This window comes from Herpailurus yagouaroundi, unplaced genomic scaffold, assembly GCF_014898765.1.
Source record: "Herpailurus yagouaroundi ecotype Mexico unplaced genomic scaffold, PumYag 197, whole genome shotgun sequence".
In the NCBI taxonomy this organism is placed as follows: Eukaryota; Metazoa; Chordata; class Mammalia; order Carnivora; family Felidae; genus Herpailurus; species Herpailurus yagouaroundi.
This window is the reverse complement of record NW_024412428.1, coordinates 11233269-11251438: the sequence shown is the minus strand read 5'-3', so window position 1 is coordinate 11251438 and position 18170 is coordinate 11233269. Positions and strand designations below refer to the sequence as shown.

General features: G+C 34.1%; 1 protein-coding gene across 1 annotated transcript in view; it reads right to left on the bottom strand.

Moving 5' to 3' along the window:
* PDS5B (PDS5 cohesin associated factor B) overlaps positions 1–18170 on the bottom strand; it is a 127882-nt gene that overhangs the window by 105131 nt on the left and 4581 nt on the right. The window contains 5 exon segments of the mRNA XM_040448165.1: positions 1334–1474; positions 8408–8488; positions 14952–15078; positions 16309–16406; positions 16511–16597. Coding sequence (XP_040304099.1) covers positions 1334–1474; positions 8408–8488; positions 14952–15078; positions 16309–16406; positions 16511–16597 — 534 coding nt within the window.

The window sequence follows — 18170 nt, the reverse complement described above, 5'->3', positions numbered from 1 at the left end:
AAAACAAAACAAAACAAAACAAAACAAAACAAAACAAAACAAAACAAAACAAAACAAAACAAAAAACAAAACTGCCTGGATTTTATTGCCAATAATTCTGATCAACTGGTCTGATTTAATCCCTGGACATCTGTTTATTAAGGCTCCACAGGGTGAAGATTCTAATGTGCAGCCAGGGATGATTTAAACTTACTGGATGTTACTATCCAACTATAATCCTCTGTGTTCCACAAACTGACCCAGCATCTTCCTACCTTTGTATGCTTCTGCAGTTGTTTCCTTTGTTTCAATTGTATGTTGTCTGTATCTTTTAGGATACCTATAATATCTGGCCTCTTATTAAATCTGAACTTTTTTTCTCTTCTAGATGCTGAATTTGCTGAAAGCAGGGATTATAATCCCTTACTTATATTTCTTATAGTATTAAATATTTTTATTAAAGAAAATCATATCAACCAAAAATTAAAAGTATGACTGCATTCTGCCTCATCAAAATTGCTAACTACATGAGGAAAAAAACAGAGCAGGGAGGCCAGTGAATCAAGTGGCTCACTTGAGAAATATACCAAAAATATACCCTAGAATAAAACAAGAATGATCATTTGCTGGTTTTGTGGGGTACTCACACTACCAATATGAACTGTTTTTTTTTTGTTTTGTTTTCAAAGAGCCAAAAATCTTTAGAAACAAGAACTGTAATACCGAAATCATTTAAGAACTTTTCTGGGTGGTACATCAGGTTTCATCAAAGATTATTCATTATAACCAGCTTTATTTAATCTTCCTGCAATAATTTGAAAGAGAAAAGACTATTCCTCAAATCTACAAATGGAACTCAATTTGATGGGATAATTTAATGTCAAGGTGATAGCAATATGCCACCAACAGATCCCAGAGAACTATGAGAAAAGTAATGGAGCTTTCAACATAAGCATAACAGAATATGCACAAAAGGAAAATATTTCACAACATGTGAATAACAGACCCTAAACTATTTTTATTGCCTAATCAAGGGATCTTGGGAACCACTATAAACTGTGCCTGAAAACAAGCTTGATGTATAGCTATGATCTGAAAAGTCAGTCAGAATCTAGAATTCATTTGGAAAATATCTGAAGAAAAATACTACCCTAAGTCATTAAGTAACTGCTATCTGCTAGGCATCACCCTGGGCACTGGAGGTAAACAGGTAAGGTACAACATGTAATTAATAACAGTAATATACCACAACATCTGTAATATCCAGCTAAAAACCATCCTAAGAATTAAAGAGCCACAAATAATGCTCTTTGTTAATGTGGCTGACAGACCATATCCCTTTTAGAATAGTTACCTTTAATTTAAATTCAAGCTGGGGTAAAACTGAGAGCAGCAAATGACTATCAATATTATAGAGCTCCAAAATTAAGTCAAAGACATGCTCTGACAAATCGCTGATAGATGTTTTCCCAAGCATCAGAACCTGATTAAAAAACTTTTGAGAGAGAAAATTTATCATTAATTGAAATGGCATAGACAAAATGAATTTTCTAAAATCTTCATTATTATTCAATTAAATTTATTATTATTTTATACAAAATCAAACTAGGTTTATCAAAACATTTTCTAACAGTAGGTAGGAAACTACAGGCTAGTTCACCTTGTACATGAAATTCACCTTGTACACAACAAAAGATAACTTGTACTAATTTATCAATTAGCTTATCAATCAACACTCTACCTACCATATGTACTTTATTTTTCATTATGGTACATACTATATTTTAAGTTGTAATACAGTTATATTTGTGTACATGTCTTAATTTCCCTACTAGGTAAATTTCTTAAAGTCAAGAGATCACATCACCTTGGCATGTATGGAAGACAAGAACACTGAAGAAAAAGCCTTGTATCTTCACAGAAGGAGCCAATTCCATTTTTAAAACATACAATTTTATATTTATAATGCAAAACAACCTCTTTTTTTCTGTTTACTTTTGAGAGAAAGAGCACAAGCGGAACAAGGGCAGACAGAGAGGGAGACACAGAATCTGAACTAGGCCCCAGGCTCTGAGCTGCCAGCACAGAGCCCGACGTGGGGCTTGAATCCACATACTGTGAGATCATGACCTGAGCCAAAGTTGGGCGCTTAACCACCCAGGTGCCCCCAAACAACCTCTTTTTTCCTTTGTATTTATTTTTTAATTTACATCCAAGTTAGTTAGCATATAGTGCAACAATGATTTCAGGAGTAGATTCCAGTGATTCATCCCCTACATGTAACACCCAGTGCTCATCCCAGCAAGTGTCTTCTTTAATGCTCCTTACCCATTTAGCCCATCCCCCTCAAAACCCCTCCAGCAACTCTATGTTCTATTTATGAGTCTCTTATGTTTTGTCCCCCTCCCTGTTCTTATTTTTGCTTCCCTTCCCCAATGTTCATTTGTTTTGTATCTTAAAGTCTTCATACAAGTAAACTCATATGATATTTGTCTTTCTCTAATTTTGCTTAGCATAATACCCTCTAGTTCCAACTATGTAGTTGCAAATGGCAAGAGTTCATTTTTTTTTTTTATTGCTGAGTAATACTCCATTGTATGTATGTATGTGTATATATCACATCTTTATCCATTCATCTATCAATGGACATTTGGGCTCTTTCCATACTTTGGCTATTGTCAACAGCACTGCTACAAACACTGGGGTACACTACCCCTTTGAAATAGCACACCTGTATCCCCTGGATAAATACCTAGTAGTGCAATTGCTAGGTTGTAGGGTAGTTCTATTTTTAATTTTTTGAGGAACCTCCATACTGTTTCCAGAGTGGCTGCATCAGTTTGCATTCCTACCAGCAGTGGAAAAGAGATCCTCTTTCTCCACATCCTCACCAGTATCTGTTGTTGCTGGAGTTGTTAATTTTAGTCATTCTGACAGGTGTGAGGTGGTATCTCATTGTGGTTTTAATTTGTATTTCCCTGATGATGAGTGATGTTGAGCATTTTTTCATGTGTCAGTCCGTCATGTGGATTGGATGTCTTCTTGAAGAAGTGTCTATTTGTGTCTTTTGCCCATTTCTGCACTGGATTGTTTTTGGGGTGTTGTAAGTTCTTTATAGATTTTGGATACTAATCCTTCATCTGTTATGTCATTTGCAAATATATTCTCCCATTCCATCGATCGCCTTTTGGTTTTTCTGATTATTTCCTTCACTGTACAGAAGCTTTTTATTTTGATGAGGTCCTAAGAGTTCATTTTTGCGTTTGTTTCCCTTGCCTCCAAAGACGTGTTGAGTAAGAAGTTGCTGCGGCCAAGATCAAAGAGGTTTCTGCCTGCTTTCTCCTCGAGGATTTTGATGGCTTCCTGTCTTACGTTTAGGTCTTTCATCCACTTTGAGTTTATTTTTGGGTATGGTGTAAGAAAGAGGTGCAGGTTCATTCTTCTGCATGTCGCTGTCCAGTTTTCCCAGCACCACTTGCTGAAGAGACTGTCTTTTTTCCATTGGATATTCTTTCCTGCTTTGTCAAAGATTAGTTGGTCTTACATTTGTGGCTCCATTTCTGGGTTCCCTATTCTGTTCCACTGATTGTTTTTGTGCCAGTACCATACTGTCTTGATGATTACAGCTTTGTAATACATCTTGAAGTCTGGGATTGTGATGTCTCCTGCTTTGGTTTTCTTTTTCAGGATTGTTTTGGCTATTCAGGGTCTTTTCTGGTTCCATACAAATTTTAGGATTGCTTGTTCTAGCTTTGTGAAGAATGCTGGTGTTATTTTGATAGGGATTGCATTGAATATGTAGATTACTTTGGGTAGTATCGACATTTTTACAATATTTGTTCTTCTAATCCAGGAGCATGGAATATTTTTCCACTTTTTTTGTGTCTTCAATTTCTTTCATAAGCTTTCTATAGTTTTCAGTATATAGATTTTTCACCTCTTTGGTTAGGTTTATTTCTAGGTTATTTCATGGTTTTTGGTGCAACCGTAAATGGGATCGATTCCTTGATTTCTCTTTCTGTTGTTTCATTATTGGTGTATAGGAATGCAACCGATTTCTGTGCATTGATTTTATATTCTGCAACTCTGCTGAATGCATGGATCAGTTCCAGCAGCTTTTTGGTGGAATCTTTTGGGTTTTCCATATAGAGTATCATGTCACCTGAGAACAGTGAAAGTTTGACTTTGCCTTGCCAATCTGAATGCCTTTTATTCCTTTGTGTTATCTGACTGGTGAGGCTAAGACTTCCAACACTACGTTGAATAACAGTGGCAAGAGCAGACATCCCAGTCGTGTTCCTGACCTTGGGGGAAAGCTCTCAGCAAAACAACCTCTTTCTAATCTTTTTTGTCTTCTTTTATATTCTGATGAAATGTGTGTGCATATGTACAAGGTTTACAGCACTACTGAAAATCCAATTAAAAGTACACAACACACACACACTGAAAATCCAAATTTGAACAACTTTATTTCTATAAGGAACCAGCTATAAGTGGTTTCCACATTCAGATCATTTACCATATTACTACCAAAACTGGTAAAGATACATAGCATAATCGTCCAGTTCCTTTCTATTTAAAGTCTTCCAAATTTGTAAGAAATTAAGCCAGAGAATATACCACAGATTCTCAACAGGATATTCTGTCTCCTTGAAGAAGTAGTTTAAGGATTTTTTATAACACATAAGCCCTGATCTCTTCTCTCAGTTACAGTCAACACAACCTGGCTTAAATAGGTTTTCTATATGGATAGTACCAAGTTCAAGACCTCACATTTCTAGGTCTTTTCTGCTTACTTTAAGTCAGGTATTGAGAGAGAGCGAGACAGCAGGCATGTGCATGAGCTGGGGAGGAGCAATGGCTGGGGGGGGGGGGGGGTGGGGTTATCCCAAGCAGGCTCTACACCCAGTGCAGAGCCCAACATGGGGACCCAACTCATGATGGTCAGATCATGACCTGAGCCAAAATCAAGATTCGAACACTTAACCAACTGAGTCACCCAGGTGTCCCTAACTCAGGTTCATCTTTTTTTAAGTTTATTTAACTACTTTGAGAGAGAGGAAGAGAGACAGAGCATGCAAGCAGGGGGAGGGTCAGAGAGAAAGAAGAGAAAGAGAATCCCAAGCAGGCTCCATACTGTTCAGGTTATTCTTAAATGAAGTTTGTTATGTCTGTGAGACTGCACAAACTAAGTATCTATGATGGGGCGGGGGGGGGGGGGAAGAACATATTCTATTTAACTATTCTTTCTTTACTCGTTTTTAAAGTAACTTGTTTGTTGTCCTGGTTTATCAATATTGTGGGAAAAGAATTTCATGACCTCTGAGGTTAAATTCTCATTCAGGCTGAAAATAAAATGGCTTTCTTTTCATTCACAAATTTTCTCCTGTTTAAAAACAGTAAATGTAACCTTTCTTTAACAAAAACACAATAATCCTTTCCAATCTGACCACCTTGTCACATGATCTAATTGTCTTCTTCATCAGTATGGAGAAAACTCACTTGAAAATTAAAAAAAACAAAAAATCACTCCCTGGGTTAACTTCTTATAAATGTCATCAATAACAATTATTTAACATTTATAATCTCCATAAAGGCAAGGGCCAAGTCAGTCTTCTCTACTGTATAGGAAGAGCTTGCCATAGTGCCTGACAGAGTAGGTGCCCAATACACATTTAGCAAATGAATAATATGCAGCAGGTACTATAATATAAGTAAAACAATCCATGTTCTCCATAAGGACTTATAGTGGAAGAGGCAGATAGAGGTTTGATTAAAGTATCTCCTTCCAAAATACATTAGCCTTTTATTTATAAACGGGTAACTGATTTTCCCACTACAAATTTATTTTGTAACAACTGCCTCCTAATGAAAGGAGTATGGGTAAGTTAAAGGTCAGCAAGAAATTCTACCTTAAGTTTAATGGTCAATTTTACTTACGAAAGTGCTTTCACATTAAACAACACATTCTCTACAATCACTCCAAGCATTTTATTAACCCCATCTTACAGATGCAAATACTGAGGCTAGCAAGATTAAGCAACTTGAAACTTGTAATTAAAACGTCCTAATGAAAACTAAAATTACCAAGAAGTGATCCATGCAGAAAATTTTTTGATTTGTTACTGTACAGTGTACCCTGTATTTTTTGTTTTTGATACTGTTTTACCTTTTTAAAAATTATTTAATACTTTTTGGTTTGTTTTGAGTTGTCAATTGACAAATTTTATATTTAAAAAATAATCTACACCACCACAGTCATTCAAGTTCTATATATCTAAGAATCACTAATTATTAAGAACTTGAATGTGTCTATAGGATATCCATGATAGTGAAAACAACATAAGCAAAAAAGAGATAGAAGTGGGGTTATTATTACCTCAGTATCCTACCTCTCTTTTTGCTTGCTAATTCTCCACTAGAAAGATAAATGAATAATGGCTACTACGTGTACAAGTCCAAAAAGGCTGAGAATTATTTTAATAATGTAATTCATTTCATCCTACTACAAAACAATTACGTTCACTAGAAAGTAATTTTAAATGTTAACTGTATAGGTTTGAGGTAGAAAACTAAGATGTATAAGATTAAAAGAGGGAAAAAAAGCAATTCTCAATGACTTCTTAGCTAATCCTCAAATAAAGCAAAGAACAAGAAAATGAGATAAAACAATGAACAAAGTATTAGGAATAAACATACAATTGAAAGTCTGCTCAGACCATTCTACTAATATTGTGCCTCTCCTCCCCCAGCTTCTGATAAAGATACAAGAGGGCAGTTCTACTTCTGCAGGCAAGAACTACTAAGAACAAAAAATTAATATAAGGTATTAGTGATAAGGAAATGTTTTTACCTTGATTTACCTGAAATTGCTAAAAGTATTTCTCTGGTCCTTTTTCTTTTAGCTCTAATTATAAGTATTTTCAAACACATACATATGTTGAGACAATAGTATAATGAACCAGAAAAAAGGCACCAAAAAAATATAAGTGTTCCCCTAGGAAACATCTGGGTTGGCAATATCAGTTTAAATAAATGACCACCAGGAGGAGCTCACCTAGTATATCTAAAGGGCCACGGAGATAGTCATTCAGATTCACTCGAATCAAAGGAAAAGGGAAGGCTAATTAATCACAGAGCATAAGTCTGGGTCTAAACACTTCAAATGCCACTAGGTCAATAATGAAAAACAAAACAAAACAAAACAAAGCAAAACAAAACTCAACCCACTCAATCCAACCAATTTACTCCAGCCAACACCCAAGACTCACAAAACCTGCAGATATCATTATTTAGAATTCTCTGCCAATTTCGAGCTAAGATAGATTACACAATTTGATTGTCCAAACTGTGAAAATTCACCCTCCAAAACAATTTCCTTACAAATCAAATACATTTTTCCAAATCATCATGTGCTTAGAATTATTTAAGGCTATAAGGAAGTCAGAAACAAAAACTGAGATTTACCAAGATACTATTTATAAAGTGTGTTACTATTCAAAGCACATTTTTTCATCATGTATTTTATATACAGACTTCAATTTTTATATACTATAGGAAATATGCCCCTTCAATAAACTTCAGGAAAATTAAATACATAAGTGATTATAAATGACTTTCTCACTCTTTTCAAGAAGACTGATTTATAACATTTACATATTTGGAGGTAAGTGAAAGTGGAAAGTAGAGAGAACTGCTACATAAATTCCAGAGGCTAACACTAACACTGTGTTCTAGATTTGTTCCAGGAGGCACCATTCACACAGAATGTATCCAGAGTGGTGCAACTCAAGCGTACTAAGGAGAGAAAAATAAAACTTACAATAACCTATTAGCTAAAATACATTTCTTCTGAAAACAGCTACAAGACGGTCAAGCAGATTTGGGATGATACTGAAAGGGCTCATTTCATCTCAATTCCTCCTCTTTTTCAAAAAAGGTAGTTGTATTTTAAATCTACCACAGGAATAGCAAGATAGGCACCTGTACCAAATCGCTGCCATTAATATGTGCCTTCAACTTTAAGGTCTTGGTATTAGTTCATATCTACTTCTTGTACAATCAATTTAATCTTCAAAAAGCTCTAACTTCCCTGAATAATGAGAAGTTCTATATATTTTATCTAACATTTAGCTCTACTTGTAATATTAGAAATAAAAAGTGTATCTTGCTAACCAAAATTAAAGATGTTCTAGTTCTAGGCAACTTGAAAGAAGTAAATGAATGAACAAACAAGAGGGGAGCTAACCACCCATAAAATATTAACCAGGAATAATTTTAAATAAGAAGGATAAAGGAAATATATTATTTAATAATTAAAACAACATGAAATTTAAAATTATGTAATATTACTTGCCAAAATTTTGCCTCTAGCTATCTTTAAAATTTTGGCTAATCCTTCTGACAACCAATTACAAGAAAAACTTACATTGGTAATATACGGTTCAATAGCTTGAGCTGTCCTCTTCAGTAAAGCCTTTGCCAAATCATAGGCTTGTTTGTTTAAATTCTGAAAAACATTAAAAAAAAAACCTATATTATATATTATATAATATTATATTGTATTATATATATTATATATCTCTAATTATGAAAAACAAAATATTACCTTTATTCAAAAAGCTGCTCCTGAGTACATAAATGAGAAGACTACCTAAAACTCAATTCGAATAAAAGAGAAGGCAAAGACATTTTTCTTCTTTTAAGACTGGCTAGTCTACTAGATCATAAGATCCCTTCCAAGAAAGGAAAATTACATTCTCTTCCTATTTCATTCACAGCATGAAGTAAACCACACAGAAACGGTCAACAAATTTTTATTAGATAGGAGAGGAGATAGTCATTCTACATCTAGTCCCGAAGTCAAATCAGTTCAGGGGAGTACAAACACAGGCTGTTTTACCACAGGTCCAGAAGAACACGTCATAAGAAAATGAGCTGGGTTCTAATGTGAACAGGAATAGGGGGCCCATAGGTGGGGAAAGACAAAAGAGTTTGGGGCACCTATGGGACAGCAAACTTACTCAAGGACACCTCAGACCACAGGTAAGGCCAAGGATACAGCAAACAAAACAAACAGTAAAATATGAAAAGAAAAAAGGCAGAAGAAAAAAAACATCTTAAGAAAACATGTTTCTAAGAGATTCTGGCAATGACAGAAACAATCAAGACCAAAGATCTGAAAGAAAATTGCTAGTCCAGTTTAAACATCCTACAGAAAACAGGTATACTGTAGATATCCTAAAACTCACATTCAGCATATTTTTAGATTTACATCTATTGATGCTTCTACTGAATTACTTCTTTCATTTCTAAATGCCGTTAGGTATTTTACTACATAATACACTACAGCTTATTTACTCATTCTCCTATTTATAGACTTTAAACTGTATGTCTTGTACATGCTTCTTTGTGCATATTAGACATTTTCTGTAAATTCTATCTCTGCCATTTTTTAAATGGGCTGTTTTGTCCTTATTTATTTGTAGAGTTTCTCTAAAATTCTACACACTAAAAGTTTGTCAACTTTATGTATAACATATCTTAGTCTATACTTGTCTTTTCACAATGTTTATAGTATCTTAGAGCATAGGGAAGTTTTTAAACTTAATGTAACCAAATCTATCAATACTTTCCTATTTGGCTTGTGCTCACTGTATCTTTCTTAAAAAAATTTCTTCTACAATGAGGTTAAGATGTTGCTTTATATTTTCAAATAAAAATTTAAAGATTTGTTTTTCAGATTTGTATCTTTATTCTACCTCTTACTTTTATGTATGGTATTAAGTAATTATTTCCCATATGGATTTTCAATTGTCCTAAAACCAATCATTAAATAAACAGTACATATTCCCTTCAATGACCTATAATACCCACACTTTGAAGTTTCTACGTAACTATGCATCTATTTGTAAACTCTCCATTACTTCCATATGTCCCGTTGCCTACTACTGCCTGATTATAGTCAAAGGGATATGGAAACAGTGCCTTAATACTAGGTGGCAGAGTAAGTCCCCACTATTCTATTCTTCAAAATTAGTTATTATGGGCCATTTACTCTTCAATGTGAATTTTAGAATCAGTTAGTCAAATTACCCCCCCACACACACAACACACATTCAAACTTTCTGTTTTGACTGGATTATCTATTAGTATGCATAAAACTGGAATCATGATGATACTGAGTTTCCCACCCATAAACATAACAAATCATGCAGAATATCTAAGTCTTCTTTTATACTTTTTCCTGAATTACAATGATTTTCAGCATAATTGTCCACATTTTTGTGAAATTTCTAAACAGCTCAAGTCTTTGTTAAAGCTACAAATTTATAAAATTATACAACAGCCTTTAATATATTGATCTTATATCTAGCAACCTTGCAGAATTTTATTTGTTTTAGAAAGTTATCTATACACTGTTTTGTGTTTTCTACACAGGCAGTCATATTATCTGCAAACAATTTCAGTTTATTTCTTTTTAATCCTTTTATCTTTTATTCATCTCATTTTACTCCACTAAAGACACTTAATTGATGCAGATTAGAAATGGCACAGTTCCTTTTTTCCTGAGTAAATAAGTGTTCCCAACTCCAAAGAAAATTCTTCAGCATGTACCATATGTACAGTATCATACATATTCTTACCACTTTTAAAATTTATTTTTTATATTTTAGTTAACATGAAGTGCAATATTGGTTTCAGAAGTAGAATTCAATGATTCATCACTTACATACAACACCCAGTGCTCATGACAAGTGACCTACTTAATACAGACACCTAGGCCATCTCCCACTCACCTCCCTCCATCAACCCTTAGTTTGTTCTCTATCATTGAGTCTTCTGTGGGTCATATCCTTATCACTTTGCTAAAAGGTTTTTATCATAAATTACACTGAATTTTATCAAACTGTCTTTTTCTACATCTACTGATACTTTTTTCTTTGATCTGTTAATTTACACAAATATCTTAGTCTCTAAGATTCTCTAATGTTTATCCACTCTTATATTCCTAAAATAAAGCCAATTTGCTCATTATAAATAGTTTACACCGTTCCAAATGTTATTATTTTATATTGAATTTATGTGATATGATTACAACTTTAGACTAAATTAGCCTATGACTCTTCTAACTTGCTTGGCTTTGTCTACTTTCTCTATGAAGATTATATTCCACTCATAAAGTGAACTGTGGAGCATTTCTTCCTTTTCTATAATCTAGAAAGGTGTACTTGACATTTGAATTGTATGCTACTTAAATGATTAGGAGTTATCTCCTGATGTTCAGTTTAAGTTCTTTGTGGTTGGTTTGTGTTCTGCTGCTGTTACTTTTATTATTGCTGCCACTTGTTTGGGAGGAAGGGATTTTATTCATTTTATGGATACAATTTTTAAAATGAATTCTATTTCTTTTACTGGTTAAAGGTTATTTAAAATTTTCTCTGGCAAGTTATATTTTCTAGGAAATTCTTTTACCTAATTTCAAATATATTACCATAAAATATTGTTCATAGAACTGTCTTTTTAGCTTTTTAATGTCTGTTGTTCCCCATTTCATTCCAAAACCATATATTGATACCATCTCTTTTTTTCTGATTCAACTTACCATGGATTTGCCTATTTAATACATTTTTCAAACTGCCAGCTTTGAGTTTGTGTGAAATGTACTGTATTTTCTATGTCTTTAATTTCTGTACTTGTTTTCTTCCTTGTATATGGTGTATAATCTGATTATTTTTATAAACTTCCTGAATTGGACACTTGGCTAATAAAATTAGATTTAAAAAACACTCAGGGCACCTGGGTGGCTCAGCTGGTTGAGCATCCAACTTCAGCTCAGGTCATGATCTCACAGTTTGAGGGTTCGGGCCCACGTCAGGCTCTGTGCTGACAGCTCAGAGCCTAGAGGCTGCTTCAGACTCTGTGTCTCCCTCTCTCTCTCTGCCCATTCTCTGCTAGTGCTCTGTCTCTGTCTCTCTCTCTCTCAAAGATAAATAAACATTTAAAAAATTAAAAAAAAAATTAAGCTGTATCCTACAAGTTTTAATATATATCATTTTAATTATCATTTCTAAATATTTCAGAATTGCCATTATGATTTATTTTTTTGTTTTTGTTTTGTTTTTAATTTTTTGTTTTCTTTCTTTCTTGGCCCCCCACCCCCACCCCACCAAGCCCTTGTCTTGAGGGCTGACTTTCAACAGATCACAGCGAGGGAGCAGCTCTGCTATGTACAAAACCCCAACCATTATGATTTATTCTTTTGACATGTTAATCATGGTTGCTATAAACTTGTTTGTTTCAAATCTTCAAAATTCCCACAAACTTTATAATCATTGGGAAAACTGTTGAGATAAGCCACCAAGTGGTGAATTTGTTTCTTTCTCTTTGTAATTCTTTCAGTTTATACTCTATATATTTGAGCCTACATACATGCAACTTTGAGTATCTTCCTGAGAACTAAATGTTTTATCATTGTACAAATCCCTTCTTTACCCAGTAATGACTATTACATCTGATATTAGTACAACTTGTTTCAGTTTTCTTTCAGTTAATATATGCCTGGCAAGTCTTTTTTCCATCCTTTGATAAGCTTTTGACTTTTTTGTGACAGTACTTTTGTTCTTATCTCTTTGACCAACTGTATTATTATTATTATTATTATTATTATTATTATTCCTATTTTGTGAGAGACATGCACAAGAGATAGTGGAGGAAGGGCAGAGAGGAGAATCTTAGGCAGACTCTGCAACCGGCATGGAGTCCAACACAGGACTCCATCTCAGGACCATGACATCATGACCTGAGTTGAAATCAAGAGTCAGACACTTAACTGACTAAGTCACCGAGATGCACAACACCACCCCCCCCCCATTATTTTCAATCCAGTATGACAGTCTAAGTAGCAAATTTAGACCATTTACATTTATTGTAATTCTTTTACTCTAATCCTGAAAATTTTAATATGAATACTTCAAGTTTGATGTTAATCAGTAGCTCTATACTCCCCACCACCACCAGGATTAGATCACTCACTGACTCTCCATTAAGCCATTCAATCTCATCTGTTATTTGTTATTCGTATCCAGTAATTCAGGACTATTTTGTTAACATCCCTGTAGTCATTATCATTGCTACTATTTTTTTTAATGTATTAGTTCTTATTTGGAGCATTTCTTTGTACATCATTATTTCTTGTTCCTTCTTTTAATTCAACTTCCATCATTCTACAATACTCACATAGTTCATTCAGGAAGAATCTATTGACAAGTGAGTATTTAATATCTTAATTGCACTCAAATTGGATATGTGACTACACACACCTACACATACATGCACAGTTATTTTATCTTAGCACTTTGGAAATATAGTCCCATTATCTTCTGGCATCTATCCTTGTTACTGAGAAGTCGGCAATAGATTAATCTTTATTCCTTGGTAAGTGTCGTGCCTTTTCCCTTTGGGTGCTTTATAGATTATCTGGCATTCTAGAATTTCTGTTGGCATTCTAGAATTTCTGTTGGCATTCTAGAATTTCTCCAGGATGTTCCTGGACTGGGATTTATTTTTATTTATTCTGCTCATGGCTTTTGCTACCTAACCCATAAATCCATGCATTCCAACAGTTCTGGAGAATTTTAAGCAAATTTTTATTTAAACATTTCTTCTCTACTCTCTACTTTGTGTTCTGAAATCACTATAAACTATATTGGTCCTTTTCATTCTGTTTTTCATGTCTCAGTATTTTTCATGTCTTCTTTATCTCACTTTACCTGTATAATTCCTTGATCTATCTCCTAGTTTTCAAAGTCTTTTATAACCCAATAAAGATCTTAATTTCAATGACCATTTCTCATTTCTACTTTTTTCCTAAACTTCTTTCATATATCTAGCTATTATGTTTTTAACTCTTATTTTCATGCCTCTGATCCCTTGAAGCATATATTATCTTTAAATCTTTTAAGGTATTTATTATTTTTATCTAACAAATGTATTATCTGAATGTTTAGGTCTATTTGCAGTATTTAACTTTCAGCATTGATGGACTATTTTAAGAATCTGGAAATACTAGAGGCACCTGGGTGGCTCAGTCGGTTAAGCGTCTGCCTTCGGCTCAGGTCATAATCTCCCGGTTTGTGAGTTGGATTGTGAGTTGGAGCCCTGTGTCAGACTCTGGTCTGAGAGCTCAGAGCCTGGAGCCTCCTTCAGATTCTGTGTCTCCCTCTTTCTCTGCCCCTCCTGCATTCATGCTGTCTCTCTCAATAATATAACAAATAAACGTTAAAAAAAATTTTTTTTTAAATCCGGAAATATTAAATTATGCAGTCATCTTCATGGAAGCACTTTTTGTGTGAATGTCATATACTTGTGAAATTAGATTATACCATGCCAGGAAGTTCTTCAGTTTGCACAGATCTTTATACTCGTGACTCCCTGGCCCCTCTTTTTAACTCTCTCTTTTATCCCTTTCACAGAACCATTATTTCCAACTGTTTACTGGAGAGTTAGTCATTTTCAAAGAACAAGACACACAAACAAGTCTTGATTAATATCACCAAGGGAAGAAACACTGTCATGAACATATCCTTTGTCCAGAAATTAGTAGAGACTTCCCTTTTAATTTCACCCCCACTCCATCTAACTACTGCTGTCTTAGAACTAAGGCTCTAACTGCTTTCAGCATCTCCTGACACATAAAGTTATATGATAGCATCTAAGTAGTATTAACTCACTCCTTGAAACATATCCTACACCACACAGTTATTACAGATATTTTATCACATAAACTACATCTACTTAATTAGTAACTAATAAGTATACCATGTTTTACTAATATTTATTAATATTAACCAATAAAACAGATTCTCTAAAACTAAGGTTAAAGCAGGAAAAATTGTATTTGGAACATAAGCACAAATTCTTGACCTTAATATTAACAAGCTTTAGACATATTGGTATACGTTGCTACTTACCTTATGTGCAGGTACCAGATTTACCAAAACTGTATCCAAAAGCTCCTGAGATACTGTATCACCTTCACAAATAATAGAACTCATGAGGTCCACCATGTGCATATGAACTTTCTGATTGTGGCCATTGCTGAAATTCAAAATAGATATTGTATTTAAAGCATACAGGATTCAGGGGTGCCTGGGTGGGTCAGTTAAGTGTCGGACTTCTGGTTTAGACTCAGGTCATGATCTCACTGTTCAAGAGTACAATCCCCACATGGGGTCCACAGTGACAGTGCCAATAGTGGAGAGCCTGCTTGGGATTTTCGCCCTCCCCCTCCCCTCTCTCTTTCTCCCTCTCCCTCCCCCCCTCCCTCCCCCTCCCTCTTTCCCCCACCCCCTCCCTCTTTCTCCCTCCACCACTGCCCCTTCCCACCTGTCCCTTGTTCACGCACATGTGCACATAAACATTTTCCTAACACTAGTATAACATGAAGTATTAGGATATATACAACTTCGCAAAGGACCATGCCTTCTCTCAAAAATAATAAAAATAAAGTGTACAGGATTTAATAATAACATGGTACTGAAGAACACTACTTTATAAAACATTATACTAAAATATCAAATCAAATTCCATATATTCACTTAAAGCTTCCCTCTGTTCCAAATCTTATAGGAGCATCCAAAATATATTTTAACCTATATTTCCTAGATTACTTTTCCCTAATTTTAACCAGTCTCACAATCAAAAGCAATTGAATCAAATATCAACTTTAGTTTTGCCTTAAATTCAGAAAATCAAACTGCTGCGAAGCTAATTCTAGTAGATAATTTTAAAGAATACACAAAAACTCAACTATTTACATGAATCAAGAAGCCAATAATATTTAAAAATATAATCCAAAAAATATTTTCATATTGGCTATATAGACTGCCTTATGCCACTCTTGTATTATACCTTACAAATTAAGTTCTATTCACTTTTAAAACATCTATAAAAATAATGTTAGTGAGGCTTTTTTTAAGTTTATTTATTTATTTTGAGAGAGAGAGAGAGAGCACAAGCAGGATAGAGGCAGAGGCAGAGGCAGAGGAGGAGAGAGAGAAAGAATCCCAAGCAGGCTGCACCCTGTCAGCTCAGAGCCTGACCAAGGGCTCGATCTTGTTCTAACCGTGAGATCACGGACCTGAAATGAAATCAAGAGTCGGTAGCTTAACAGACTGAGCCAAGCAGGTGCCCCATGTTAATGAGTTCTAATGTTACTTAGAACCTTCCAAATACTCATCATAACAAACAGTTAATGCATATATTCACTTATAGGTTTTAAATACTATGTATTTAAAATAAGTTATATGCCTAGTAAAATGAACTTACTTTATAACTGAAAATAATGTTCTGTATAACTGGGTAAAAATTTCATTGCTATCTTCCAACTCAAAGCATATGTTATATGACTTGACCCAAGCAATGTTCTAAAAATAAGAAATAAAAAAAGCAAAAGGTAAACACTTTAATTAGTAAAAATATACAAGCAAAAAACCCAATTTGAAATATCATCTCAAGATATATTGCTTACCTCAAGTAAGTAAAAATACCTATTAAATTGTGGGCTCTTTGTATCCTCTAGCCCCTTCAACTGCCTTGTTATAAACATAAATATATCCTTCAAAAAAAGAGACAAAGTATTGTTTAGATTATGAATGCTAAGCAAAAATATTCACTAAACTCCTAAAGCTAATTCAGCACTCATGTGTATCTACCATAATAAAGAACCAGGGGGAAAAACTGTATTTAGCTGGAACTTCTTAGAAAAATCTTACCATATGGAAACACTAAACATCTTATTGCCCTTCACAGGAAAACAGTAAATAATTTACCATGCTCTCAGATAAAGAAAAACCTCCATCTTAAAGCAAGTTAAAAAACTAGACCCAAAAACTAGTAAACCAAAATTTATCCTATTATGAGTATAACAAAGGTGGCAGTGACTGAGAGCTAATTAGGTTTGCTGGAACAGCACTATATAGATAATTATACAGCAAAAACACAGCTTGGGAAACTTAAAATTCCAAAATAAATCACCAAGTGAAAATATACTAGATCACAGAAACTTAGAAATTTTAAAAAGACCTGTGGAAGTTAACTTATGAAGCTTTCCTACCTAATCACTGTAATTACTTGTTTTTCCCCACCATTTCTTGATCTATCCCCATCTCCTGGCTTTTGATTTTTTTACTATGTCTTCCTTTTGTACCTGGATAGAGATAGGTTCAATGTCACTTTAAGGCAATTTTTATGGAGATAAGCCTTTTAAGATCTTAGAAAAGGGTAAAATTAAAAAAGCTAATTCTGCAAAGGAAGCATGCTAATCAATACTAAGAAAAAAAATACTTCTCTTCTAAATAAAATGATAAGAATATTTTTAAAGGAGAAGAAAGATACAGGTAACTGACTAGCTTTTAAAAAAAAATACTATGAAAAGTACAACCTGCAAAATGGTTACTTTGATAGCAATACTGTACAAAATACATCCTCTGTGAATAAACCCTCCTAGTGTGATTAAGAGAAAACTAAGTGCCACATTGACTACCTGGAGATAGAAAGAAAACAATCATTTATAACCTCTACAACAATCACTGACCTATTACACATGAAGCCAGATGTATAAAAAGGGTTTTCTGATGACAACAATAAATTGACAGTGGAAATACGAGGATCAATGTGTCAGTTTTCTATTGCTGCTACCACAAAGAAAAATACAAACTTTATGCTAATCAATAGTGAAAACTACTCCATAAATATTTAGAGAACATCCTTGAAATGATTAAATTTTAAGTACTACCTCAACAAAACAAAAAGAAAGAGGCATTTAAAATAAGACCAAAAAATATGAACAGAAAATATAAGATACTTTAAATTTTTCAGGGATGGAATAATCCAAAACGATGCTAATTTAGTCTCAGCTCCTCAATATTCTTCCTATAAATTGTCCTGTTATAAATAGAACAGATGTGTAATATTCTTTTGGGAGGACTTTTCACTACCCAAAAGCTCTAGGATAGGTTACTGATGATGCAAACTGAGAAATCCACAAGACACAGAAGAAACCTGTGGCAGTACTCTTAAATTAGACCTTCCTCTTCATCAGAATGCCAACAAGACACTAGTAGGAAGAGCCCACATCCCATCTCCAAATTACAGGTTTATAATTACAAAATAAAATATATACCTGGGTA